The sequence below is a fragment of the Leopardus geoffroyi genome, chromosome E2, assembly GCF_018350155.1.
Source record: "Leopardus geoffroyi isolate Oge1 chromosome E2, O.geoffroyi_Oge1_pat1.0, whole genome shotgun sequence".
Lineage (NCBI taxonomy): Eukaryota > Metazoa > Chordata > Mammalia > Carnivora > Felidae > Leopardus > Leopardus geoffroyi.
Window position 1 is genome coordinate 4133236 of NC_059335.1, and position 18477 is coordinate 4151712.

General features: G+C 55.5%; 1 protein-coding gene across 1 annotated transcript; it reads right to left on the minus strand.

Annotated features, from left to right (window-relative positions):
• Positions 1 to 2406: 2406 nt before the first annotated feature.
• On the minus strand, positions 2407 to 18410 carry CACNG8 (calcium voltage-gated channel auxiliary subunit gamma 8). The gene is made up of 4 exons (XM_045441615.1): positions 18018 to 18410; positions 9644 to 9727; positions 8450 to 8590; positions 2407 to 6258 (listed from the first exon to the last, which is right to left on the minus strand). The coding sequence occupies exons 1-4, from the start codon at positions 18193 to 18195 to the stop codon at positions 5495 to 5497; spliced, it is 1167 nt and encodes a 388-aa protein (XP_045297571.1). The 5' UTR covers positions 18196 to 18410; the 3' UTR covers positions 2407 to 5494.
• Positions 18411 to 18477: the final 67 nt, after the last annotated feature.

Here is an 18477-nt window from a genome sequence, read left to right on the forward strand (position 1 = left end):
GTCAGGGGCACTGGAACCAGAGCCACAGTCCTCATCATTGAGTTTATTAGACAGGGCACCCCCGGGGGACCTTCCATGCAGTTTCAGGTCCCCCAGGGGCCAGGACGGGGACAGCCATGTGGAATGGCAGCAGGGCCTGATCTTCACCCCATCACCCCCTCCCTCAGCCCTTCTGCGCACAGGCCAGGTGGGACCCACCTTTCACCAACTCCTTGGTCCGTGGCTGGTTGCTCTGGTGCACCCTGGCCCTATCTGTCCACCCTGCTCTGGACGCTCACAGCGCCCTGTGCTGCTTGTATTGGAGCATGAGTCACTCTGGTGTGATTGTGTGTGTCTGTGTCTGGCTCTCCCACCAGGCTGGGGCAGGGGCGGGGTACAGGAGGAACTCAGCTCCGTGTCCTCAACACCGCCCAGCCCAGGGCTGGGTGCACAGAGGCCTCAGATGTGCATTAGGTGATTGGATGAGTGGATGGACAGATGCAGGGAGGAATGGATGGATGCAGGGATGGATGGAGGGAGGGAGGGAGGGAGGGAGGGATGGAAGGATGGATGGAGGGAGAGGATGGATGGATGGAAGGGTGGATGGATGGAGGGAGCAATGAATGGATGGATAGAAGGGTGGATGCATGGAAGGATGGAGGGAGGAAGTGAGATGGTGACACACAGGCATGTCCTCCCAAGCTGTGCCCCATCAGGGAACAACTCCCTCTGCCTTCTCATTGGCCTGGCCACCTGTCTCCTGACCTGAAACTCGGAGATTACGCTGCCCGGCACCTGGAAGGCCCAGAAGTCCTTAACTGAGTTCCACCTGCTCCTTCCTTCCCCTCACTGGGTTTTCCCTGGGCCTTGACAGGGTCGAGAGGGGAACCAGAGCATTCTGAGCAGACACAGCCGGCGAGGCATGTCTGTCTGTCCTGCCTGAATCCATCTTCCCCTCCTGGCCCACCTCCCACCATCCTGCATCTTGCGTGCCCTAACAGTTCTTATTTCAGAGTGGATTTTTCTGTTTTCCATCCCCTTGCCCTCTTTTCCCAGAAAGGGTGTGAACTTTCTTTGGTACAAAAGCTCTTATTATTTTCATGCCAAGAAGATGGGCTTCCCCCCGCCCCACACACACTGCCACCAAGCAGAGCTCCGGTCCCTACCAGTGCTCTGAGACAGGTCAGACCTAGCAGTCCCCTTCTTGGCTCAGTTCTCAGCACGTCTGGCCACTTCCTCCTGGCCTCCGCCTACCTCATCGTCACCCCTTGTGGCTCCCTTTGCTACATCCTCTTCTTCCCTGTTGCAGATGTCCCTGAGGCACTAGCCAGGGTCACTTCTCTGTCCACCTTCTCCCCCTGGGTCACCTCATCCAGCCCCATGGCTTTCAATATCTCCTATATGCTGACGTTTCCAAAACTTATATTTCTAGCCATGGCCTCTCCCCCAGGCTTGCATATCCAACTGGTTACCGGATACCCAGACTTGGGTTTCTGGCAGGCATCTCCAACTTGACAGGTCCAAAGAAGGACGCTTGGTCCCTACCACCCGAATTCTGATTCCTTGCCCCCGGGGGCGGGGGGAGGGCCCTTCTAGGCAACAAACCACAGCATCATGTAATTTGCGCAAGCCCGATTAAGAGTTCCTCTTTCTGGGGCGCCTGGGTGACTCAGTCGGTTAAGTGTCCACTCTTGGGTTCAGCTCAGGTCATGATGTCACGGCTCGTGAGTTTGAGCCCCTCATTGAGCTCTGCGCTGACAGTGCGGAGCTGCTTGGGATTCTCTTTCTCTCTCTCTCTCTGCCCCTCCCCCGCTTGCTCTATGTCTCAAAATAAATAAACTTAAAAAAAAAGAGTCCCTCTTTCTGTCAGTCTGACTTCTCATTCCTTCTTCATCCTGCTACGTTCGCATCCCTCCCCACCACTGTGGGCTCTACCTGCAAAATCCGGGCCCCATTCCTCCGTTTCTCTCTGTCCTCACTGACGCCACTTCGGTCCAGGCCATCGTCAGCCTCAGCTGGACAAGGACAACGGTCCCTAACCCCTTGTTTCCACGTTTCATTCCTAAATCTATTCTCAGCACAACCATGCCGTTCTGTTCTGTTGTTGTTGTTGTTGTTAAAAATAAAAGTATGATGTCACGCATGTGCTCAAAACCTTCTGAAGGCCTCCCGTGAAGTGTAGAATAAATGCAGATTTCGGGGCGCCTGGGTGGCGCAGTCGGTTAAGCGTCCGACTTCAGCCAGGTCACAATCTCGCGGTCCGTGAGTTTGAGCCCCGCGTCGGGCTCTGGGCTGATGGCTCAGAGCCTGGAGCCTGTTTCCGATTCTGTGTCTCCCTCTCTCTCTGCCCCTCCCCCGTTCATGCTCTGTCTCTCTCTATCCCAAAAATAAAGAAACGTTGAAAAAAAAAATTTTTTAAATGCAGATTTCTTCGCTGGACTACTAGACCCTACATGCTGGGCGCCCAGCCTGCGCTCTGACCTCACCCGGATTTGCTCACCCCTGTTAATCTGCCTGCCGGGGTGGGGGGGGGGATTCTCCCAAACCTGTACCCCCCCACCCCAGCTTCTGTGCTACCTTTGGTGGGCCAAATGCTTGTCCCGTCCCGTATCTGTCCAAACGTAGGGCTCCCAGGAGAGCAGGACCTCGAGTGCCCACCAGCACATTCCTTAGGCCTAGCCTGGGTCTAGAACAGGTTGGTGCTCAATAAATACTTCTTGAATCCTGAAGACAGAACCAAAGACATGGGTCATTCCCATCCTGTCTGCTGTGCAAGCTTCCAAGTCTCCACGCTTCCTTCTGGGCATGTCTCTGGATCCTTCTCTGTAGATCCACCTCCCCATCTCTGTGTGGTTTTGTGTGTCTGAGACATCTCTCCAGGTCACCCTCAGTGTCAACTTTCCCTCATCCTTCCTCCCTCCCCCTCCTTCCCCCGCCCCCTCCCCCACTTCTCTCTCCTCCCCCCCCCTTCTGCCCATCTTCCACCTCTTTCTCGCTCTAGGTATGGCCTTTAGACCTAGACTCCACTGCACCCTAACCAGGCCTTCTTCCTCCCACCAAACTCTCTTTTGACTCCACCTCTCCCTGCCCTTCTCTCCATGCATCTTCCCTACACTCAGTTCTCCTCTGACTCTTGCTAACTTGTATTCCTTTCCCCACACTCTCCACCCTCTCTCCCTGGAACTGTCCCCAGGGAGTTCCTCCCTGGCCCTCTGCCCTCCAGGCTCCCCCTCTTTCTAGTCTACCCACTACCCACAAGGCGCCTGAGGGGAACTCCCAACACCCAGCCTGATTCTGTCCCTCCTTTGCTCTGCCCCTTTCTACTGCCTCACTTCGTCATCGTCATCAGGACAGAGGCTGCCCCTGGGCACCACCAATTACCACCCCCTCCCCATTTGTGTCCGCATCTGGCTTCCCACAAGACTGGGGGGGGGGGGCTTAGAGGGCAGGGCAGGGTCTGAAGCATCTCCAACCTCCAGCATTGCCCTGCACAGGGCCTGCCACACAGGAGACCTTGGGAGATATTCACTGAGCAAAGGAAGGGACATCCACTAAGCACCACGTGCTTCCTGCATCGTCCATAGCCTTCAAATGCATCCCCCTGCACCCCCACAGCCCTTGCTCAGCTCACCAGCCACATCCCACAGCCCCAGCCTCCTGTTCACCCCTTTCCCGAGTGGCTCCTTCTCACACCCACGTCCAGTCCTGCCCTTCTGCTGCTCAAAGCTGTCCCCCGTCTCCCCACTACCCTCAGAATAAAGCCCAAACCCCGCAGCCTGGAACTCCAGCACTTCTGACTCTGGTTTCTAGCTGCTTCTCTGACCTAACCACCACCACCACCCCTGTCCTCCAGCATCCCAGATCTCTGAGCTCTGTCCCCAGTACAGCATGCTATGTCGCGCCCCCCTGGCCTTTGCATGAGTCACCCCCTTCATCCCTTGGCAGATTCCTACTCATCCTTTTTAAACCTAGGCTGGGACTTATGTTCTCTAGGAAGTCTCCCTGAGTACAGCCCACTCCTGGGACTTGGTCACTCTGTTCTCCCCATTGTGGTCCCTGTCACAGCACCCATCACCCTGCCTGGATTGCAGTTTTTGACGACTCCTCCTTGAGAGCAAGGAGAGGGTCTGTTTCATCTGGGGCAATCCTGATTCCAACATACTGCCTGGTGTGTTCGCAGAGGCACAGAAATGTCAATGAGTGAATGGCTGAATTAATGAATGAATGAAACACAAATGTCTAAATCGCACCAGACACCATGCCTGTGCTTCAGTATTTTGTGTGATTATCTGCGTCCTCCCAGGAGTGTGAGTTTCAAGGGCCAGTGCCTGTGTTTGATGCTGAATTTCAGCCTGTCTCTGCCTCTCACTCTCCTCTTTGAGTTCCTGCCTCCCTTTTGTACTCCATTCATGTTATGCTCCCTTTGAAAGCCATTCCAGGGCCCCCTGCTGCCCTCGGAATAAAATCCAAACTCCTGATGTAACTTCTGAGGCCCTGGGCAGTCTGGCTCTGTTTACATCTCCGGCATCATCTTGGCCCATCTGCATCCAGCTCACTATGCCGTAGCCCTCCCTTAAGCTCTTCCTGCCCCAGGGCCTTGGCATATGCTGTTCTCTGGCTGCCACACTTCCAGCCTCACCTGGCTGGCTTCCTGTCATCCTTTCAATGTCAGCTAAAATATTTCTTCCTTTTAAACTGGGTTACCCATCCCTGACAGAACATTTTGTAGCATTTCAGACTTCTCCTGTGTCCTAACTGTACCTTGCTGCTTGTACACAGTTCTTTGATTAACGTCTGTCTCCTGCACAAGATGCAAATTCTGTGAGGACGCTGGGGAGACCCTGTCTGTCTTCCTCCTTTCTGTAGCCTCAGCATCTGGCACAACGCCTAGTGCTTAGGTGCACAAATAAATTTCGGATAATGAATGAACCAGTCACTCTGTTCGCCTGTTTATGTTCCCTCTCCAGCGCCTTCCTGGTACACAACAGGCACTTAATAAACCCTTGTGGAATAATGAATGAAAAAATGAATGAATGCCCACATCCACTCCTCGTTACTTTGCCTTTCTGCCTGCCTTGTCTTTACCTTTCTGTCTCTTTACAAAGGGCATATATATAGTTTGTAGGTATAACTATATATTCGTGTGTTATGGGCCCCTCTCCAGGAGTTGGGCCGGGCTGGGCTGGGAGTCCCTCCCTCCCCCACCGCCCCGCCCCCACATGCACACAGCAAAACATTAAAAAGAAAACATCTCAAAACTGCAAAAAAACTCCACAGCCCTCCCCCCGCCCCGCCAAACCACAAAAAAAAGTAAATAAATAAAACACGACGCCCCCTCCCGACGGCTCCCTCCCTCAGGGTCCCCGGTCGGAAGGCGGGGCGCGGGGAGGGCCACGCAGTTCTCCAGCGCGCTCGCGGGGAGGGGGGGCGCCCCCGCCCCACCCCGGCAGCCTCGTTGCACGCGCGCCCGCGCACGCGCCCCGGACACGCCCCCTCGGCGCCCCCTGGCGCGCCCCTACACCGGCGTGGTTTTCCTGTTGAGCGTGTTGGTGTTGGAGGCGGCGGCCTCCTTGGCCAGGGTCCCGGGGGCTGGCGCCGCGGGCGCAGGCGGGGCGGGCGCGGGCGCGGCGGGCGGCCCGGTGACCGTGACCGTGACCCCGCCGCCCGCCTCCTTGGGGAAGGCATTGTGCAGCGTGAGGAAGCCGGGCGCCCCCCCGCGGTCCCGCTCGGCGCCCGCCCCGCCGCCGCCGCCCGCGCCCGCCGCCGCGCCGCCGTACGCCCCGCCGGCTCCGCCGCCGCCGCCGCCGCCGCCGGCCCCCGCCAGCCCCGCGGCCACGCTGCCCTTGGACGGGTCGCGGCTGAGAGTGTACATGGAGATGTCCGTGGAGGCGAAGCCCGGGCCCCCGGCGCCGCCGGGAGACGCGTCCCGCGACGGCGACGGCTCGCTGGAGCGGGAGCTAGAGCGGGAGCGGCGGCGGTAGCGGAAGCGGTAACTGGGCAGACGGAGGATGGCCGAGGGGCCGCTCCCGCCACTGCCGCCCGCGCCCCCGCCGGCCTTGAGCAGGTCCGAGCGAGACTGGCAGTGCGCCTCGCGGCTGCGCTCGATGTAGATGTTGACGGCCAGCACGCCGATCACCTCGGCCAGGATGAACGACAGCCCGCCGAAGTAGAAGGACCAGCCGTACGAGTAGTGGTTCTTCTTCTCTTCGTCCCGCTTCGGACCCGGCTCGCCCGCGTTGGCCGAGATGTACACGATCACGCCGATGATGTTGCTCAGGCCTGGGCGGGGACGGTCAGACGGGAGCCTGGAGGCCACCCCCGGCCCCGCCCCCGCCCCGCCCCGCCCGTCCCAGCCCGGCCCCAGGTGCCCTGAACTCATCCAGGGCTGCCCCGGGCCCCGCCCCGGCTGGTCTAAGCTCCACCCCCGGACGGTGTAGGCTCCGCTCTAAGTCCTCCCTGTCCCGTCCCAGGTGCCCTGAACTCCTCCTGAGCTGCCCAGGCCCCGGAAATCGTCTGGCCTAAGCTCCACCCCCTGGCGGTATAGGCCCCGCCCCAAGTGCCCCCTGTCACGCCCCAGACGGCCCCTTCCAGTCCCAAGTGCTGTAAACTCCTCCCCACCTGGCCCAGGCCCCGCCCCAAGTGCTCCCTATCCTTACCCACCAGTCCCAGCCCCGCCCCAGGTTCCCGGAACTCCAACCCAGCTGGCTCAGGCCTCGCCCCTTCTGGCCTAAGCTCCACCCCCAGGCGGCATAAGCCCTGCCCCAAATGCTCCCTGTCCTGACCCAGACGGTCCATGTCCTGTCCCAGGTTTCTAAATTCCTCCCCGGCTAGCCTATGTTCCACCCCGCATTGGTCTAAGACCCACGCCCCGGTGGTGTAGGCCCCCTCCCCAAATGCTCCCTATCCCGCACTGGACGGTTCCTGTCCCGTCCCAGGTGCCCTGAACTCCTCCCAACCTGGCCCAGGCTCCGCCCTGCGCTGGTCTAAGCTCCACCCCCAGGTGGCATAGGCCCCGCCCTAGAGAGTCCTCGCCCTATCCCAGGTGTCCTACACTCCAACCAAGAGGTGCAGACCCCGCCCAGGCGGTGTAGGCCCCGCCCCTGTTGGTCTAAGCCCCAACCCCTGGAGGTGTAGGCCCCACCCCGAATAGTCCCTGCCCCGTCCCAGGTCCTCTAAACCCTAACCCTAACCCCAGCTAACCCAGGCCCTGCCCCAAAACAGCCTAGTCTGGACCACGCCCCAGCCCCACGGCCCTAGGCGGTTCAGGCCCTGGCTGGCCCGTCACAGATGGTCTAAATTCCTCCCGAGTTGATCTAGGGCCCACCCCTAGAGGGCCGAACTCCCAGCTAGCCCAGGCCCTGCTCAGTCTGGTCTAAACCCTGCCTGTGATGAGGTGATCCCAGCCTGTGTTTACAGGCCCTACCCTGGCTGGTCTAACTCTACCCTTAACGTTATAAAGCTGGGTTTTCTCTTGGGCCCTATGCTCCTTTAAACTCTGTTAATGAGGTACTTCTGTCTGATTCTCTAGGCCCGGTACCTTGCTGATGTAAACTCTTCATGGTATTAACCCAGACTGGTTATCTAGTCTAGGCCCTCCCCCTGCTGGTCTAAAATTCGTCTTTACTAGAGCACGTTCACACACCCCCACCCACCCGTCTACCCTAAGCCCGCCTCCAACTTGTCAAACCCCGCCCCCTGCGGGTCCCCTCTTACGCCTGGCCCCCGCCTTTCTAGTCTTCTGGCTCAAAAGGAGATCTTGACCCACCGCCAAAACACACCCTGCTCTTTATGCTAAATCCTTCCCCTTCTCCGAATTCTGCCCCCTGGAATTTCCGAGCACTACTCATTTCATGTAGAAAAGCGGGGGAGGGAGGAGGGAGAGGAGCGTGGGGAGCCTCACTCCAAGTTGGTCCGGATGGTTTTCCAGCACCAGCCTCTTCTTGGATCCACCAAGGTCCACGAGGCCCCGCCCCCTAAAGCAGGTTCCTCCCCCTCTATCTGCAGCCAAATTACTTTCTCCCGGTCCCTCCCAGTCCTCGGATGCCAGCCCCACCCATCAATCCCCAAGATCCCGACCGTCTCAAGGCCCCACCCCCTTCACCAAGCCCCGCCCCTTCCGTCTCCATAACCGCGCGGGTTTTGGAACCTAAACTCCCGGCAATCCCGATTACGCGCTAGACACCTGTCAGTGCTGGGTTGTTCCCCTCCCCCCCATCCCGAAGACAGCGCTAAGGCGACACCTACCTTGCCCAGCGGTGGCGATGGAGCTTAGGAAGAGCCTAGGAAGGCTCTAGGCCCCCACAGGCGCCTGGGGCAGGGTGGCTTTGCAAACGCGCCGGCACACACACACACACACACACACACACACACACACACACGCGCGCGCGCGCGCGCACACACGCGCACACGTGTGCACGCGCGCGCGCAGGTGGGACGCCCCAGCCGGCCGCCCCCTCCCTCTGCCTCTCACCTGCTGCCACGAACAGGATCCCTGCGCCCAGGATGATGTTCCTCTTGGATTTGTATACCCGGGAGGCCGCCACGCACACGCCCCCGAGCAGCAGCAGGATGGCGCTGAGGATGGGAAAGATGCTGGAGGCCCGGACGACTCCTGCGAGGGAAAGGAGGGGAGAGAGAGGGTGGGGAGCCAGGGAGTCAGATGCGGCCCTTTGCTCCCCTCACCAGTTTTCGTCTCCGCTTCTCTCGCCGGAATCCTCCCATTCTCTCTCTCTGCCTGTGTTCTGATTATTTCGTTTTTTGTTTCATTCTCTCTCCCCTTTAAAATTTCTCTATTTCTCGGTCTCATCTCCTCTCCCGCCTTTTTCTTCGTCCTTTTCTTTCTCCCTCGGGCTATTTTTCTCTCTCCTGGCGTATTTATTTTTCTTTTTCCTTTCTCAAAATCACTCTCCCTCTCTCTGAACTTCTCTGTGACCCCTCTCTCTTTCTCTCTTTGCCCTCCTTCTCTGCGTATTTCTTTCCTTTCTCCAGATCCATCAAATCTCTTAATATCTTATCCACCACCCCTTTCTGCCTGGCTTCATGTCCCTCTTTGGGTTCCCCTCCTTTCCTCCCCTTCTGTGTCACCCCCATGCTTCTGCTTGGCTCCATCTATTGCTCCGGTCTTCGCTTGTGTGTGTCTGTCTGTCTTGTCTGTCTTTCTCTCTGCAGTCTTTCCCACCCACCCTCCAAACCCCAGCAAACGGATTTTGCGATTTCTGAGCTGGCTGAGGCCGCAGCCAATCATAATTCAGGATTTGCCGCGTTCTCGGCGTAGCTACCAATCGCATCACCGGCTTCCCCAGCCTGCTCGAGAGAGTGGCCAGTCCGCGCCGCAGATTGCCTCACGGCCCAGGGCGCACTGGCCAATCCCAGCCCAGACACCGACAGCCAGTCACAGAGCAGTGTTGCCAAGGGCGCCGAGCAGCAAGGCGGCCAATCCCCTCCCAGGATCCCCCATCAGCCCGCCTCGAGGTGAGAGGAGGGGGCGGGAGAGGGATCACTGAGCCAATAGGGAGCCAGAGGATCTCAGCATCTGGATTTGGATTGGCTGACAAGTTCATCTCCGCGTGTCGATCTAAGTGCCGCTCCCCAGCCCCCTCTCCGCTCTCTAGGCGCCCCTCCCCGTCCCAGCAGCGCCCCCACTCTGACCCAGACCCCCACGTACGGAGCAGATACTCCGCGCTGTCATGGTCGTAGTCCGTGTCCTCCGGGAAATGGTTGATCTTCACGCAGACACCTCTTTTCAACCCTGGAGGGGGATGGGGGTGATGGTGGGGGGTGTACTTAAGAGTTGGGGGAACTCCCCTGTGAGAGACGACCCCCTCTTCCCCAAATCCCTTCTTCCTTCTGGGCCTATTGAGAGACAGGACATCCTGGCTCCTGGGCCTGTCAGTGTCTGGGACAAACTTTCAACCTATCTGGCCTCGGTTTTCCCACCAAAAAAGAAAAAGAAAGAAAAACCCACGCAACACTCGCTAAAAGGCCACAAGGACCCTTGCCCTGTAACCCGAGCTAGGACACTCAACCTCTCTGGCCTTCTGCCTACCCCTAAGAAAGAAGGTGCTGGTTTAGGCAACGTCAAGGCGCTCTGCAACTCTGAACTCGACGGGTCTGAAAATGCGTGAGAAAACCAAGGAGGGCACAGAAGGCGAGGACTACATTTCCCATGAGGCTCCATGGAGTCTTAAATCCAATTGTGAACGCTCAGCCCCAGTGGATCATGGGAGTTGTAGTCTCTTCTGTTCTGCCTCTAGGGAAAGGGATTCCGAGCCTCTTACCTGGAATCCTCGGGAAGTTGGAGTGGCTGGAGCAAGTAGAGGCATTCGAGGAGGTATGCCTCTAGACGGCATGCAGTCTTAGCCCCTTCTTCCATCCCAGACTCCTCATCCTCACACCCTTTGGGGACCCGTCTTCTCTCTCACTTTGGGGACGGTTCCTATTCTACTACCTCTAGCACACAGCTGGAGATTGATATGTAAGTATAAATATAAATACACTTAGTTTCCTCGATTCTCCAGGCTCCTTCCAACCTCCAGGCCTTTGCCCATGCTGTGGATTCCGTTCACATTCTTCACTGATGAAAAACTTACCCTGCAAGTGGGAGGCTCACAGGGTACCTGTTTGAGGAAGCTCTCCCTGTGCGCGCGCCCGCCTCCTACCAAAGTTGGGTCAGTCTCCCCCTCCAGGAGAGCGGAGTTCCTCCGGAACAGCGCCCTGCGGTACCCCTCCCCCTCCCTCTTTTTTTTTTTTTTTGGCATGCATAGGGTTCATTTATGAGCTCCTTCCTCAGCAAACTGGGAGTTTCTGCAGGGGGAAAGCATGGGGTCTGATTCCTCGTGTGTCCCTAGCATTGCCTGGCACAAAGGAGGCCTCAAGAAATGGGTGTTCAATGAATGAATGAAATTATGAATGAATGTAAGGATAGCAGAAGGGGAGGCTGGAGGCAGAAGATGGCAGGGAATGGAGATAAAGGAAAGGATTGGGAAGAAGGAATATAAGGCAGTGAGTAATTCCACTAATCGCTAACACTTGCTAAATGCTTCCTAGGTGGATTAACTCATCCGGAGCTCCCAAGAGTCCTATGAAATAGATAATGTTATTGGTGCTGGGCAGTGGCCAAACGTTGGGAATTGGAGCCACGCTGCTTGATAATGAAACCCGACGCCGTCGTGTCCTTATTCTGTGACCTTGTTGGTATTACTGAGGCCAATTGGCTTCAATCCTTTCACCTATAAAGAGGGGATGATAGGACCTATGTCATGGGGTTGTTGTGAGGATTGAATCCAGGTAAAGAGATTTAGCACTTTGCATAGAACGTAATTAAGTGCTCAGTTGATATCAGTCGATATACCCATTGTCCAGATGAGGAAGCAGAGACACAGAAAGGACTCATCAATTCACAGCTGATGGGGGGAGGGGTGGAAGCAGAATTAAAACACACAGCAGTTTGCCCTACTGGAATATAGGCTATGGGCTGTTCACTACTGTATCCCGAGCATCTACAACAATGCCTAGCACTTAGTAGGTGCTTAATAAATGTTTTTATGAAAGAATGATTGAATGGGCCCAAGCACTTGAAAAGAGGCTCCACATCACTCATCATTAGGGGAATGCAAATCAAAACCACAATGAGATACCACATCATACTCCTTAGGATGGTTACTATTTAAAACAAAAAAAAAGTAAAACAGAAAATAAGCGTTGGTGAGGATGAGAAATTGGAATCCTTGTGCGCTGTTGGTGGGGGTGTAAGATGTTGCAGTTGCTACAGAAAAGAGTGTGGAGATTCCTCAAAAGGTGAAAAACGCTATCACTATATGACCCAGCAATTCCACTTCTGGGTGTAGACTCAAGAGAATTAGAAGGCAGGGTCTCTAAGAAATACGTTCACACCCATATTCACAGCAGCATTATTCACAACAGCCAGAAACAACCCAAGTGTCCACTGACAAATGAATGGATAAACAGAATGTGATCTCTACGTATAACGGAATATTATTCAGCCTTAAAAAGTAAGGGAATTCTGACATGTGTTGCCACATGGATGGACCTTGAGGTCATTACGCTGAGACAAACCAGTCATAAAAATACAAATATTTGTACGATTCTATTTATACGAGGTCCCTAGAGGAGTCAAATTCATAGAGACAGAAGGTAGGATGGTGGGTTCCGGGGGCTGGGGGAGGGGGGATGGGGAGTTCTTTAATGGGAACGGTTTCATTTTGCAAGATGGAAAGAGTTCTGGAGAATGGGTGCACAGCCATGTGAGCGTACTTAACACTAACTGTACTCTACGCCTGAAAACAGTTATGATGATACTGTTTAATGTTATGTTTTGTTATGTTATATTTTACCACAGTTTTTTTTTTTAATTTTTTTTTCAACGTTTATTTATTTTTGGGGGGACAGAGAGAGACAGAGCATGAACGGGGGAGGGGCAGAGAGAGAGGAAGACACAGAATCGGAAACAGGCTCCAGGCTCTGAGCCATCAGCCCAGAGCCCGACGCGGGGCTCGAACTCACGGACCGCGAGATCGTGACCTGGCCGAAGTCGGACGCTTAACCGACTGCGCCACCCAGGCGCCCCCACAGTTTTTTTTTAAAAGGAATGAATGATTGATTGATTATATACCTCTCAAGCGCAAGTCTTATCAATATTGAGAAGTCTTATCAATATTGATATTACATCAATAATTGATTATATATATTGTTATGTTTTGTTATCTTATATTTTACCACAATTTTTTTAAAAAAGGAATGACGGGGCGCCTGGGTGGCTCAGTCGGTTAAGCGGCTGACTTCACCTCAGGTCATGATCTCGCGCTCCGTGAGTTCGAGCCCCGCGTCGGGCTCTGGGCTGACGGCTCAGAGCCTGGAGCCTGTTTCGGATTCTGGGTCTCCCTCTCTCTGACCCTCCCCCATTCATGCTCTGTCTCTCTCTGTCTCAAAAATAAATAAATGTTAAAAACATTTTTTTTAAATAAAGAAGGAATGAATGATTGCTTGATTATACACCTCTCAAGCACAAGTCTTATCCATCAGCCCATGCATTATGGTGTGGTAGGTAAGACTGTGGGTTCAAGTTCTCTCCGTTTCTTGAATGGGATCACATCACTTTTCTCCAAACATGAATCATAATTAATTAATTAATCATAGACCCTCTCAACAGATTAGTGATGACAGCAGTAATGATAACTAGTCGTTACTGAGGGCTAACCACACACCAGGCACCTGTCCAAGCATCTGACAGGTATTGACGCACGCGATAATTATGACTAGTCCCAGGGCTACTGGACAGTAACGATATCCCCACTTTACAGATGAGAAAACTGAGGCACAGAGTGGAAGAAGTTGCTCGGTCCCATGTAGATGGTAAATCATGGGGAGGAGATTAAGTGCAGCTGAACTTCAGGGGCAGACGTATTTAAGGCAGGGGAGCACGGTGGCTGTGGTGGCCAGGAGCACGGACTCTGGACTCCCATTCCCTGGGCGGCCACTTCCCAGCTGTGTGGCTTTTGGGCACTTGAATGCCCCTGAGTCTCAGCCTCCTCCTATGGAAAATGAGGACAATGATATGACCTCATAGGGCTGGAAAAGTGTTCAGTGAAATACAGAGTTGAGTGCAGAATACAGGGGGCTGTGCAGCATGCATCTGTGTATCATCTGACCTGACGGGGCTGAGCCAGGAGGTTTCATGTGCAGGGATGGCAGCGATGTGTCCCTGGGTCCCCCCGGAGTCTGCCTAGCACAGACCTGGGGGGGGGGTGGGTGTAAAAGGGCTGGGTGCTGCCGTGAGGACGTGTGGGGATGTGGGCTCCAGCCCGCTCTGACCCTCACGTGTTGGGTAGCCATGTGGCTGACTCACTTCCCTTTCTGGCCATCAGCGTCCTCCTCTGACAAACTTGAATGGGAATACTACCTTCCCCCCTTGGCACAATTAGCAGAATTCGGTGAGATAAGGCGTGAAAAGTCCTGAACACAGGGGCTTCAGATAACCTGCTCCAATAAATGGAGCCGTGGGTCCATTGAGTCCTGACAGGCGGCTTTTGGGCACCAGAAACGTGGCAACTGAGGTGAGGTGTGAACATAAAATACGCACCAAATTTCAGACTTAGTATTAAAAAAAAGCATAATATTCCATCAATAATACTTTATATTGCTTACATATTAAAATGATAATATTTTGGCTATGCTCGCTTAAATAAAACATATTATTAACCTTTATATCGATTTATTATAAATTTATAATTTCTATTTTTTAAATTATATTCATTGAACCTTCTCCCTTTTCCTTGTTTGAATGTAGCTCCTGGAAAAATTTAAGTCATATATGCATTTCTGTTGGGTAGTGCTGGATCAGAGCCTGGGGCTTCTGGGTTATCAAGGAAGGGGAAGGGGGGCCTCGGGGCAGTCACCTGAATTCTGAATAATAATTAGAAGAAGAACCACAACAAAATGAAATGACATAATCTAGCCCTTACTCTGTGCCTGCTGGCCTTTTAAGTGCTTTACAATGGTCGCTCACTGAATCCCTCTGAAATCCCTATGGGTTGGGGGAGGGAGACTATTCCAATCCCCATTTCACAGATGATGGAAAGGAGGAACAGAGAGGTTAAATATATGGCCCTAGGTCACCTTGCTGTGCATGGCAGACAGGAGGTAAACCCAATCAGCCTGGTCCTAAAGTCTGCCACCTCGGTCACTACATCTACCGCATCTGTCGGGGAGAGTCACAGGGACATGGGAATGAGACCCCAAGTCGCCGGGGAAGACGGTGCCTTCAGGAGGCAATGGCTCAGAGGGTTCGCTTTCTACATTCCCAGGTCCCCGATGGGCTGGAGGCTGATGGATGCATTGTTCTGTTCTCCTAGGAGATAAACCAGACCTGGATTCAAATCCAGACTCTAGTACATACTGGTGTGTGACCTTGGGAAAGCCACTCGGCTTTCTCTGAGCCTTAGCTGCCATTTCTAGAAGGTGGAGATAACAGGAGTCCGTATGAAACAGGCTTATCGTGGGATTTCAGCGACCAATAAATGACAGTTACAGTAATAATAAAGCCAGCCTCCGTCTACACCCTCCTTAAGACACTTGGACACTTGCTTTGGTTTCCAGGACACCCGCTTACCTCATTTTCCCCAAACCTCCACGGCCCCTGCTTCCTGGGCTCCTTCGCAGGTGTTCTCATCTCTGTTAACAGTGGACTAGCTCAGGCTGCAGCCCTCAGCTAATTGGTTTGTTTCCCTCCTCATTCTCTAGGTGACCTCATCCATCCAGATGCAATGACCCCCTCCCATTTATATCTCCCGCCCAGACTGTCCCCTGAACTCTGGCCTCCTCAGTCATATCACTAACGGCCTCGACCAGGGGTCAGCAAACCACAACCTAAGGGTCAAACCCAGCCTGCCAAAGCCAGTGAAAGAATGGGTTTTATGCTTTCTGAGTGATTGAAAAAAAAATACATACATCAAAGGAGGCTATTTCGTGGCACGTGAGAAAGATATGAAAATTCAGAAGCCGGTGTCCGTGCACGAGTTTAACTGGAACGTGGTCTCGCTCCTTCACTCGCGAGTGGCTGTGACAGGGACCGGAGGGTCCACAGACCCTAAAATACTGACTCTATGGCACTTTTCTATGCTTGCCCCTGTCCCAGGTGATGGTTCTAGTAGGCATCCTAAATTTAGCGTGGCCAAAACAGCTCATGATATTGCTCCTCACAATAAACTAGATCAGAGACGATAAAATAAACGAAACAAAACCCCCGCTGTTCCACCCTTTGGGTATCCCCCCCCCCCCACATCCCGCCCCGTTCTCAGTCTCCCACAGCCTTGGGAGCAGTGACTCTCAACTAGGGGTGAATTTATTCCTAGACCAGAGACAGTTGACAATTTGGGTTGTCACGACTTGGGGACTGCTCCTGGCGTGGAGAACGTGGAGGCCAGGATGCCGCTAAGCAGGACAGCCCCCACAACACGGAGCGATCCACACCAAAGTGTCAACAGTGCTGAGGTTGGGAGATGCTGTTTTAGAGACTCCTCTCTCTCTCTCTCACATCCCACAGCCACCCTGCCACCGCTTTAGCTTTGGGACACGCTCTGAATTCAAATCACTTCTTCAACTCCACGGCTCCCCCTCCAGAAAAACCACCTCCCGTTCCCCCTCTTGCCTGCCTGTTCGCCTTTTGTCTCTCAGTGTAAGTCAGTTCTTGTTTCTCCTCTGCTCAGGAACCCTGGTCCCAGGACCTAGAACTCAGGAGGCAGGGTCTGCTGTCTCTTCAATTGCCCCATCACGTCCCCTTCACGCACTCTGCCAGTGACCACACACACAGGCTCCCACCTCAGGGCCTTTGCACTGGCTGTATCTTTCCTCCGGAGAGTCACGCGGCTCTATCTCTCACTTCCTTTAGACCTTCACTCTGGGGTCACCTGCTCAGCGAAGCCCGACCTAGTCTCCTCACCTGCAACTTCACGTAAGTGTCCTAACACGTTCCATCCCCTCCTCTGTCCCCCTTAGCTCTGAGTGCCATCTAATACCCTACAACGTTTGCTTACTTGTCTTTCTGATTATTTGCCTGTCATTCTGGAATAACACATACAACTCCAGGGATCTTTTGTTTTTCACCGCTGTAGCCCCAGAATCAAGAACAGTGCCTGGCACATAGTATAAAGTCAATAAACATTGGTCATTGGACGGATGAACGAATGAATGAATGAATGGTAGTTTTACTATACGCCGCACACTGTCCTAGGGTTTCAGGATGCCAACTTCCACATGTGGCTGGTGCCTGGTGCTTGGTCAGACCAGTGAAAGGACACGGACCGCACGCCTGGTCTGAAGGAGCGCATGCCGCTTGGGCTGGCCCACCGTGGCCCCTGCACAACGTCCACTGGTTCAAACAAAGCTGGAAATCAGATTTCCAATGTGAAGTCTCCCTATTTTTAAACGTTGGCAACTGATTCAGATTTGGGTTTCAGTTTTAAATGCTTGGCACACCAGACAAAGCTTATCTGCACATCACTTCCCTTAGACCTGAGTTCTCTTGGTTCTGCCCCCCCATCACAGCTGGGTGACCTTGGGCAAGTGGCTTAACCTCTCTGAGCCTCAGTCTCCTCATCCCCCAACGGGAGGGTGCACCTGCCTCGCAGAATTAAACGATGGACCATTGCGCTGCACTCCTCGCTCACGCAGAAGGAGAGCTGTGAGGCTCAGGGGGGGTGAACAGACAGCGATCACAGGGGACGGACGCACGGTGGGGCATAGCGGGCTGGTGGGGCATGGTGGGCCGGGACCCCAGGTCTCCTGCCTACCCACCCCCCACCCCCAGCGCCTCTGTGCTCTGCAAAGCTGAGTGGGAGGGAGAGGGCAGGTGAGCCAGCGGAGGGGAGGCAGAGGGCCGGGAGCCAGCAGAGCAGGACCCAGAGACACAGCAGAGATGGAGACTGGAGGACGCAGTGGCCTTAGGGTCCAGAAATGGGGCCTGGGAGGAGGAGGAAAAGGAAGCGGGCGTGGCGGAGTGGGGATGAAGCAGAGCAGTGTGGAGAACAGAGCAGGCCGCGGGCCAGGATGGGAGGTCGGCGGAAACCCTAAAGGGGAGAGGCAGGCAGGGACGGAGTCTACAGGAGGTGGGGGGAGCCGAGGGTCAGGAGCTCTGACCTGATGGGGCACGACCCACCGTGACGTCTGGGGGACAGCGGAGGAAGAAGGGGCAAGGGGGTGGGGGTGTGGGGAGAGGCGCAGGGGCACGGGGAGGATGGTGGGGGGTGGGGGGAGGAGGTGAGACTGCCCAGGAGAGGGACGGAGGCTCCACACACCGGGTGGGGGGCAAGCGAGGAGGAATTGCAGAGGGCTTGCAGAGGGCGCAGCGGAGGAAGGAGGCAGAGGGAGGGACGGGAAGGGGCAGGAGCGTGGGGGGGGGGGGGGTAGGCAGGCCGGGATCCCAGCAGGGAGGGCGGGCGCGCGGGCGCCCACCGCGCAGGGGAGAGGTCCGGAGGAGGGGAGGAGGGGCGCGAGGCGGCCCCCCCCCCCCCCACATACCCTACCTTCCAGGCAGCATATCCTCCAGAGCCCCGAGTGGGTGAGGCCGCCGGGGTCCTTCTTCTCCGAGGAGCCGCTGCCCCCGCGGTGGGCCGGCGCGTCGTCGCCGGCCGTGAGGTTGGTGGTGTTGCAGATGAAGGCGCGCGTGTACAGCCAGTAGTCGGTGCTGATGGCGATGGTCATGAGGCCGAAGGCCGCGAAGGCGCCCACCGTGGTCAGCACCACCTGCACCCCCTTCTCGCACCAAAGGCCCCTCTCCTCGTTCCAGCGCTTCAGCGACTCCAGTTTGACCACGGGCAGCCGGGGGGCCGTGGGCCACCACCGGGGCAGCGGGGGCGGGGCCGTGCCGGCGGCTGGGTGGGGGGCACAGCGCAGGCAGAAGTGGGGGCCCGGGGCCGGCCGGGCTGGGCTGGGGTGGGGGGGGCGGCGAGGAGGAGGCGCACGCCGGGGAGGGGGTCAGAGGGC